General features: G+C 35.1%; 1 protein-coding gene across 1 annotated transcript; it reads right to left on the bottom strand.

Moving 5' to 3' along the window:
• Nucleotides 1–640: 640 nt before the first annotated feature.
• On the bottom strand, nucleotides 641–9,616 carry CD69 (CD69 molecule). Its single transcript, XM_004387295.2, has 5 exons — nucleotides 9,403–9,616; nucleotides 5,542–5,664; nucleotides 3,561–3,760; nucleotides 3,089–3,192; nucleotides 641–1,827 (listed from the first exon to the last, which is right to left on the bottom strand). Exons 1-5 carry the CDS (start codon nucleotides 9,464–9,466, stop codon nucleotides 1,719–1,721), a joined length of 600 nt encoding a protein of 199 aa, XP_004387352.1. The 5' UTR covers nucleotides 9,467–9,616; the 3' UTR covers nucleotides 641–1,718.
• Between the last annotated feature and the right edge of the window lie 526 nt (nucleotides 9,617–10,142).

Raw genomic sequence — 10,142 nt, forward strand, 5'->3', positions numbered from 1 at the left:
TATTTAATTAATGATTTTATGCAAATTACTGAAATGTGTATAGCACTTCAGAACTGAACAAGATGCTTTCAGAGTATTGGTTATGAGGACCACTTATCATCTTACTGGCAAGGGGACCAGCTTAAGCATAGGTCCTCACATTGATTCCCCAAAGTGACTTTAGGTGTCATCTAACTTCTCTGACCTCTTCAGTATAGGATGATAAACAATAAAATAAAATAATAAAAACAAAGAAACGTAAAAAAAAAAAAATAGCCATAAATTCCTCCCAATTCAATTAGAACATTTACTGAGCATCTGCTCTATATAGGAAAATGGACACTGCCCTCTAGGATACACATGTGGGAAAACAATCTGAAAATCTGAAACTAGGTTATAAGTCTAAGGTTATTTATATATATGATTTTTGTTAATGTTACAGTATTTTGTTTTCTGCTTTCTAAAACCAACCCATTGGTGTCGAGTCCATTCAACTTACCAAGGGACACAAAGTAGAACTTCCCCATAGGGTTTCCAAGACTATAAATCTTTAAGAAAGCAGACTGCCACATCTTTCTCCTGGATAGCGGCTGGTGGGTTCCAACCGCAGACCTTTCAGTTAGCAGTTGAGGGCTTAACCACTGCACCACCAGGGCACTTTCTAGTAGGACATAATTTTTAATGTATTTTGAAGAAATGAACACTTCTTGGAAACCATTTTGTTGGTTCTACTTTTATTTTCACATACCTAAAAGCAGCTTATAATTGTACTGAATACAAAATACAATCAAGTAAACACACTTTATTGCACATAGAAAATAGTTCACATGAAGTATTGCACATAATAGAATTGCTTAGGAAAGGCACATATTTATTATCAGATAAGACTGGTATTATTCCAGGTTTGAAAAATAAAGAATTTTTCCTAATATGGATTTGCCACATCATATATTGCACATTTTCCAACACTTTGATCTGTTTTACAAATATTCCTCATATTCTTTGTCTTTTCTTGGAAAAACGCTGTATGTAAAGTTTTAAAGACAAAAAAAAAAAGTACTGTTGAAAAAGACCAGTCTATATTGAGGAAGTAAAAACAAACAAAGAAACAAAAACCCACAACCCACAAAAAACAATAAATACATGATTACCCTACTCTTTTGGGGAACAAAAGTTGCAAAGTAACCTAACAAACACCTACAAAGAGAGAAATATTACAAAGCTTAATTTCATAGGCATTTATCCACTTGTAAATGTTCTCTGGGTTTAAGAAATGCATTTTGACCTAATGTCTGTGTTACCAATTAACATTCCCTTTGCTTACATTCAGTTTTTTCTACTACCACCATCTTACTCCTTCATATAGTGCAAATGCATGAAGGGTTATCACTGCTGGTAGCTGCTCAACAATAAATAATAAGATTAAACCTATCTTTTTATTATTATTTCTGTATTTGAAAAAATAAAGTGCATCTGAAAAGTTTTTTATTCATGCTCTTATTTGTTGGCATGGTTATCAGTCAACCTATGCTGTTTCCAGAGAATGGAGGGAGTATTCCACAATGCAGGTTTTTCCGGAATTTCTCTCCTTTTCTCCACAGTCCTGCTTGGAAGATTTCCAAAATAATTCAAAGTGTTTTTCCACAAAGTCCTTCTAGGAAACTTCTGAACATACAGCAGCATCCACAGTGACTCATTTCCTTTAGTTCCATGAGAGTCTATAAGCACAGGTTTCCTCATTAATTGGAAGGTTTACTACAAATCCAGTGTAAAGGCTTTTGGCATTCTGCAGTGATGACATGTGTGCTATTCAGAAATGCACAGTTTTTAGACCCCGACATGTTGAACCTGTCAAACAATAAAGAAACTTCAAATTATTTCCCAGTTCATTATTTCCATTCAGTTACATGCGAAGAAATTTTGTGGTGGTGGGGGTCTCTGCTTTTTTGCTCAGCGGGAATGCATGAGGCAAGACTGCCGGTCAAAAAAATCATAAACCCATCTGCAGAGACAGTAGAAAAAAAATTCAAAGGAGTAATGTGTGGAAGGAAGATTCAAAGCTAAGAATAAAGAACTCCATTCATTTCACTAGCATATCATCGGAGGAGTGATTCTTGGCTGTTTTCAAGTTCACAGGCCCTGTAAGAAGTACTGCCCAGAAAGAATACACACTCAACATTCAGCATGCTTGTTCATACAATTTTAGATGGTTTTTGGCCCTGAAGCCCATTCACAGATATGGGACCATGGGATATATATTAAGAACCCCTTTTCTAGAAACCTGCATTTTCATCTTCTTGATATTGCATTGATAATCATTATAAGACTGTTCAGAAAGCTAGAAATTTATTCAATTCTGAACGTTCAGATGGCAAAGATTAGCACCAAACTTTAAAATTTCCTACAAATTTTAAAGTTGAGTTTTACTACTTGCAAAGGGAATAGTATCTTTAATTCTGGGGCAAGTTTTCTCTGAGGTTATGCCTAATTAGGCATTGAAAATATTATTCTTTATCCCTGTGGAGATAGAAACTGGGGAAGTAAAAGAAAGAACTATTTTCTAACAACTGCCTCATTAGTAAAATATAAACACAAGATTGGAAATGTTGCTGCTGCTGCTTTTTTTTTTTCATCATCGTAATTATAACTAGACTATTTCCAAACAAACTATGGTAAGTTTATTACTCACACGAGAGCTTTCTGAGAATATGTCTGTGGTGGTTGTGTGCCATCAAGTTGATTCTGACTCATTACAACCCTACAGGACAGAGTAGAACTGCCCATAGAGTTTCCTAGGCTGTAATTTTTTACGGGAGCAGATCACCCGGTCTTTTCTCTCACAGAGCCGCTGGTGGGTTGGAAATTCGGTTAGCAGCTGAGTGCTTAACCATTGCGCAACCAGGGTTCCTGAATATATGACTTAATTGTATGAGTGTTAATTGTATGAGTTCCAAGAGGATAAAGAAAAAAAATTAAGAAAGGCTTTTCTTAAAGAATTCCAGAGTATAAGCATATAAAAGAGATTGTTAAGAGCTAAGCTCAGAAAGAGCAAAAGTGGTTCCCCTGAGCTGGCAGCCTGGGGAAGATGAAGAGAATTCTGGAGACTTACCAGTTGTTAAATTCGTTGCCATTTGACCATTTCCATGTCTGACCAGTTTCATTTGTTAACCCAATCCAGTGTTCAGTTCTACCCACATATCGTTTTAGAAAGACCTTGAAGAAAGTACAAAGAAAATATGTGTTAAACCATCCCTGTGGATAAATATATAATAAACCCTGTTTTTCAGAAGCTGCAATTAAAAGCATCATAGCTAAGCTGCTTACTTATTACTTCTATAGAGGATCAGCTCATTTAGATCCCTTATCTTTGAAGCTAAGCAATCCAAACAAACTTAAAAGACTAAACTGAACTCTCATTTTGACCTCATACAGATCATATGGCTTTCCGTGACTTGCTTTCCCTATAGAGGAGATAGGTACAATATCTTCCCTTCAAAGGAAACAAAGTGAAACCACAGATCAGCTCTACAAAATAAAATATCATTATTTTATGGAGCTATTTTTGAATTCTATGATCTTACCATCTCCTTTTCAGAATCTATGAGAGCAAGAGTAGCACCCTGTTTGGAACAAGAGCTTTGGGCTGAGGTCCAGCTGTTTGTCAGAGTGGAAATTAAGTAGCATTTCTTCTGGTATCCAATCCAATCATCTGAGCATGGAGAAACATGGCTGTCTAATGGCACTGAGGCAATATATTGGCCTGGACAATTGTATTGGCCCACTGTGAACAGGAAAATGTTTTGTTAGTAACAAAAGGAACCAAATACCCACCAGTGGCCTCACTAGGCGAGTGTAGGGGTGCAGATCACACAAGGTGACACTTTCAGAGGAGATGACATCAAAATGACTACAAACTTTTTGTGCAGTGTTTTAACAGAAATTTATTATTTTTTATAAAAATATCCTTGTAGTTAGTTATAACAGCAAAAATACTTTTCGTAAGCCCAGTCTACAAGTAGCAATATATCTACAAGGCTAAAATTCTATGCTAACTTACTTTTTAAACCTTTCACTGCCTTCCAGTCAGATCTGTCATTATTACCCAATTACAATGATGCTTCAAATCACATGGTTTTGTCTGCACACACTACAAGCGTGTGCTGTTGTTTTCATCTCTGCTGATATTTTTATAGTTGCTGATTTTGTCAAACCTTCTGGTGTTTTAGCTACAATATTGTGGTAATTAGTACTTGTGAACTTATAATTTTTTTTTAGAATGAAGTAGTAATTAAAGGAAAAGAAGGAGAAAAATTAAAAAAGGCTTGCACTCAGTTACTAATAATGTTGTAATTAATAATGTTGTAATTCAATGTAGAAAGATTTTATAAAAGAATTTTGTTGTAGTATTCATATAATCTAAGAAATATTACATTTAAGCAATTTACAATTACATTTATCACAAATTATTCTATGATTAAAATTATTAATAAACATTACTAAGGATTCTATATGGTCTGGTACAGGAGGAGGTCCATGGGGAGGTGACACCATGAGTTACAGCACTGGGTGACACCAGTCCTGGTCACTCCACTGATACCCACAGCATACAAAATTAGTTCAGGGGATTCTGTGCTGTGCTAGGTGATAAAGTAAGGGATGAAAACCAAGAAGGGACAGAAGAGAAGAACAAGAAGAAAGCAGATTTTCGTCTTATCTGATCTTCCATTGTGTCTAATCATCATTGTACAGGAGATGAGATATAAGGGGTGTCTCTGTCAGAAAGGTGCAGGAATATAGAAAAATCCAGAAAATAGTCTTTGAACTAGGAAGCGTAAAGTGTGTTATAAATTCCAAGAAAGGTTTTGAATCTAATTCTGAGTAAGAGGAATTTGATAATCCAATAGATACAACAATAAATTGAAGGATGAAGGAGAGAGAGGAAATTGCAGGGAAGTAATTCAAAATACATAAAAAATCTATGGCTGGGTGTGTTTCATAAAATTGTAAAATATCATGTTTGTTAAAAACACAAGTGTATATTGCTAAAGCAGTATGTATTGGATACTATATCACCGCTGGCTCTATGAGAGCTTCTAGATACAGTTTTAATTATCTATCCACCATCCTGTGGCCTTTTAGATAAAAGTTGAAAGGCTGTACAATTCCTTATAAATCTATAGCTTAGATATTATTTTTTCTACCAACAATGAATATAAAGCCCACGATTTTTCTAACTAAATGTATATTTACTTAGAATCTAAATAAATTCCCTTCATTTCATCTGCTTAAATGTAATTATCTCTTACAGTAATGTATAAATCATAGATACTTTTAATATTCATAAAAAATTCTGGAAAATTCAAAAGCATTACATTGATCATCAAAGGAACATGGGATTGTATTTAGTATTGATTAGGAAATTAGCCATATATGGTATATGTAATGATCCTAAGTAAACCAGAATTTCTGTTTAATTAGATCAAGCCCATCACTGTTGATTTCAAGTGGGAATGTATATTATGGTTAACAGGTTCTCAATGAATTCATGACATGCTGACTCACCTGATAAGGCAATGAGAGCTACAATTAAAATGGTGATGAAGACCACATTCACTACAGCACATGGGACAGGGATTTGAAGCGACCCTTTGTCGTGTGTTGTAAAATGGGAGCTGGTGGCATTACCTGAAAGGCAGAAAGTTGACGATATGGTCAGGCAGAGTCTAGAAGTAAGACAGGGACATTTGATATCCTCTAGAGGCAGTTAAATGAAAAAAGGAGGTATGTATCACCCCATACCCTTGTATGAAATTTACAAGTTAAATTTCTCTAAATTTTGAATGAATTTGGAGTTTCTTGGTGGCTAGAAGGGAAATAATCCAGGGATAATATTGAGGCCCTAAACTATCTATGTACTTAGTAACTACACAAATTCTAAGTTTATATAATTTTTTTGTTTTAATCATAATTAGAACATTTATACCCAAGAAGACATAAAAAGAACATTCTAGACACAGTTCCTTAACCTCTCTATAGTAACCTGCTGTTTGAGATGATGCAAATGAGGATAAATGTGAATAATATACTAAAAGAAAATATTTAACTGATATATAAAATCTACAGCTAGAAAGACTAAAAATAAATAGATTGGGAGTACCAATAGTTGGTGAAGATGTGGAGCAATAGGATTTTTTGTATACTATTCGTGGAAATGTAAAATGGAAATATATTTTGGAAAACTATTTCTTATAAAATTAAATATACAGCTACCCTATGATCCTACAGTATTAGTCCTATGAATTTCTCCAAGAGAACTGAAAGTATGTCTGCAAAAAGTCTTGTACAAGAATGTTCATAGCCACTTTACTCATAAGAGCCCAGTTACAGAAATAAACCAATCATCCATCAATAGGAGATTGGATAAACAGTTTATGTATATCCATACAAGGGAATTCTACCTAGCAATTAAAAAAAGAAGAGGAAGAAGAACAACGGATATGTGCAACAACATGAATAAAAAAAAATCTAGCTACAAAAGACTGTATACTTTATGATTTCATTTACATGAAGTTAAAGATAGACAAAACTAAGCTATGGTGGTAAAAATCAGAAGAATGGTTGCCTTTATGTGCGTGGGAAGGGCAATTTAACTGGAAGGGGAGGTGCACAAGGGAACTTTCCTTGGTGATGGCAATATTAAATATGCTATTGGGGTTGTAGTTATACAATTGCCATAACTCATTAAACTGTGCACTTATGATTTGTGCATTCATTGTATGTAAAATATGCCTCATTTAAAATTAAGTTATAATTCAATTAAAATTCGTGAATGAACATTAAAATACTTGAATTTTCTAAGAGAAGTTAAAATAATAGAGAAAACAGTTTTATAGACTAAATATTGGGTCTACAATGGTGAAACAAAGTCAAAATTTTCTTTCACCATTAAGAAAAATTTCTGTGGAAGAATTTAGAATATGAATATGATTTTCATGATGGTTCTTAGTTTAAAAAAAACTAGAAAGATATCTATTCTAGAATATAAGTAAATAATAGAGAAAGGAGAGAGGATAATTTTGTGACATATTTTGGATGTGCTATTTGCTAGAATGAGCTATCGGGATTTATTAAAAAACAATTTGACCTCAAGAAAAATATATTTCCCTATTATGTTCTCAAAACTGAAATATATTACTTGAATAATATTATAACTGACCATGAAAATAGTCTGCAAATGCAAAAACATTCCTGTTCTCAAAGTGGATGACTTTCATAACTAAAAGGCATGTCTATGTAGGACATGTCTTGAAATCTGTGTATTTTGTTTCCTTAAAACATTTATCTAAAGTTCAACTGGACACAGAGGTATTAGTTTCTTTCATACTAAATTATCATATACTGGGTGTCAACATCAACTTTTGCTTCTTCTGGGGTTTCTATTTCCTGGCATAGGTCTGCATTCAGATTTCACAAGAGAAGACTTTACTTCATTCCTATCTAGTTCTATCACTGGAAGAAGCCCTTGATACGTAGGGTAGCAAGTCAGAACTCTTGTCTAGTTTCACTTCTTACCATGTGAGAGTTACTCATGCTGCTTGGACTTCATGCAGCAACAACTCTGATCCCTCAGGAAATACTCACTCAGCCAAATACTAATGCCCTTCAGAGTCTAATTCAAACCATCGGCTCACCTACTGGTTAAGAAATGACTCCTAATACGGTACTTTACATCCATTAGTGATGGCAATGTTATACCCACAGAGGCCCTGGGTGGCACAAGGAGCTAAGTGCTCGGCTGCTAATCGAAAGGTTGGTTGCTGGAATCTACCCAGAGGCACCTTAGAAGAAAGGTCTGGTGATTTACTTCCGAAAGATCATAGCCACTGAAAACCCTGTAGAGCACAGTTCTACTCTGAAATACATGGTGTTGCCGAGTCAGAATTGACTTGACAGGAACTGGTTTGGTTTGTTTTTTATTGTTACCCACAGTTTGGTTTATTACTTGGGTAACAACACATTTGACAGCAAGCTTCCTCTCTGATTACAGGTCCTGTTCATTAATGGAGAAGTTGAAATTAAATCCACCTATTTCTTACTGAGTCACCCAAGAATGGTGTCCAAGTGTTATTCATACTAATAAAGCAACTAGAAGGGCAGCATAAACTAATAATTCAACAAAAAATTTGTATAATTTCAGGAAAAGTTAAAAATTCCTGCATTATGTACTTCTTTCAACTATGCTCTCTCTCTACTGATTGAATACCTTCATTGTTATCATTTTTTTTTTCTTTTTTGGCAGTTCAACTGAGCTATAAAGTTATGGTTCACCTGAGTCCCTAAAAAATCTAATGCCTTGCCCTTGTTACCCAAACTTGAATTTGTGTTCTTAGGCAAAAGACAGGTTTATCAAAAGTAACTGATGCTCTTCTACAGTAAAGCAGTCTTGTAGACCCACACTCAGAAAACAATCCCTTTCTCTACAGAGTTCTGTGTCTGTTTTTTCTAACACTTCCCTTTATTTCTAGATATCTCTTACTTAGAAGTAAACTCAAGTTCCTAAGTGCTAGTGTTTTGGGGCATCTCATTTATTAGGGAAGAAGACAGAAAAAGGAAACAGAGAAAGCCTCACAGGAAAAAGGTATAGGGGAGCAAAGGAAACAAATTCTGATAAAGGAAATAGAATAGATATGTGGACACAATCAATGGATAGAAGAGACGGAAAGGTATATAGCTAAGATCATCATATTTTAATTAAAAATGAAATGATAAACATGTCTGATTCATGTAGAATTTGAAGCCAGTGCGTGGAAGGGATAAAAGGATGAAATGGAGGGAAAGAGGCCCATAAAGAACACTGAAGCAGATGATTGCACTCCTAAGAATTTTTTCATGATTTTCTCTTAATAAATTTTCACTGGGCATTGCAAATGCAGCTATTTTCTCAAAGGTTGGAAACCTGCACATTTCCAACAACTGGAGGATACTGTCATGAGAACACAGGCTGAAGCACACAGAAAGCAGACAAACGACACACGGAGGGCAATCAAAGATGTACTTGCTTATGTGAGAAATAGAATTTTCCGCAAGAACATGGGATGCTACCTGGAGTGTGAATAGGTGGCTATGGTAAAATGGTGGAGAGAGTACTGGACTAGAGCATTTTAGTTTTCTAAAAATTTGAGATGTTGTAAACTAAGATAAAGATCTTTAAAGTTCTGAAATTCACTATTGTGGGTTCTTCTCAACTCTCAGCTATCCTATCTTCTCATAGCTCAAGAAATATTTACTTTTTCCATTTTCTCTTTTATTCTGGCTGAAATAGAGCCTAAGTTCTCCAGAAGACAAGCCTCATTTTCCCCCTAACTATGTACCATTGTATATTATATGATTTTATCAATATATAAGAAATCAGATCCGACTTACCTTGTTTTCCTTTCTCCAGATGCAAGGAGCTGTTCTCTGTTATGGAACAATCTTCTGAATTCATCTCCAATCTGCTCAGGGTTCCCTGGTTAATCTTGGGTTAAGTCAACCTGAAGTAAAAGTCTTTGCTAGAACTCTTCTTCAGTCGTGATCACTGCATCATCTCAGCATTTATATTCCCTTATGCTGTCTCCGCCCCTTTCCTCTTGCCTCCTACTCGCTCAACGACTATGCTAGTTCTCTTTAACTTACACTCCAGTTGGCCAATTTACAACATGTTGTTGTGGTGAGATACGGATTTTCCCTGCTGTCTGAAATGTGCTTTCTCACAATTGCAGGTGTAGCGTGAGGGGCAAACGGGATTTTCCCAGAAACAGAGGTATCTGTCCTTAAATTTGGAATAAAAACAGTTTAGGAGGCAGCACAATCTCAGAAAAGAATTAAAAGTTAGGAATATAAATCAGACTCCTTAGATTACAAATGTATCATCCTAGGTATTAATTTTTCTTCTTTGCTTCGAGATTCCTATCTTTGAGATGAAAATAGTTTGGGGAAGGAGAGTGTAATACATCCCTGAAATCCCATTCATCACTTAACAACTGATATTTATTAAACATCCACTATGTGCCTGACACTGTTTGGGCCCTAAGGATTTATTGTTTGGATAAGTATGATAAGACTCTATACTCATGGATCTCTCTATTCAGCCTGGAAGAGTTTTACTTAGGAAGCTATGATGA

The sequence above is a fragment of the Trichechus manatus genome, unplaced genomic scaffold (genome assembly GCF_000243295.1).
Source record: "Trichechus manatus latirostris isolate Lorelei unplaced genomic scaffold, TriManLat1.0 scaffold00182, whole genome shotgun sequence".
NCBI lineage: Eukaryota > Metazoa > Chordata > Mammalia > Sirenia > Trichechidae > Trichechus > Trichechus manatus.

Bases quoted from the DNA above. Each gene is read 5' to 3' on its own strand.
- CD69 (XM_004387295.2), bottom strand. From the start codon at position 9,466: ATGAATTCAGAAGATTGTTCCATAACAGAGAACAGCTCCTTGCATCTG. The intron at 5,665-9,402 runs GTAAGTCGGATC...TCTGCCTTTCAG, and splicing joins TCTGGAGAAAGGAAAACAAG to GTAATGCCACCAGCTCCCAT. The intron at 1,828-3,088 runs GTAAGTCTCCAG...ATTGTTTGACAG, and splicing joins GGCAACGAATTTAACAACTG to GTTCAACATGTCGGGGTCTA.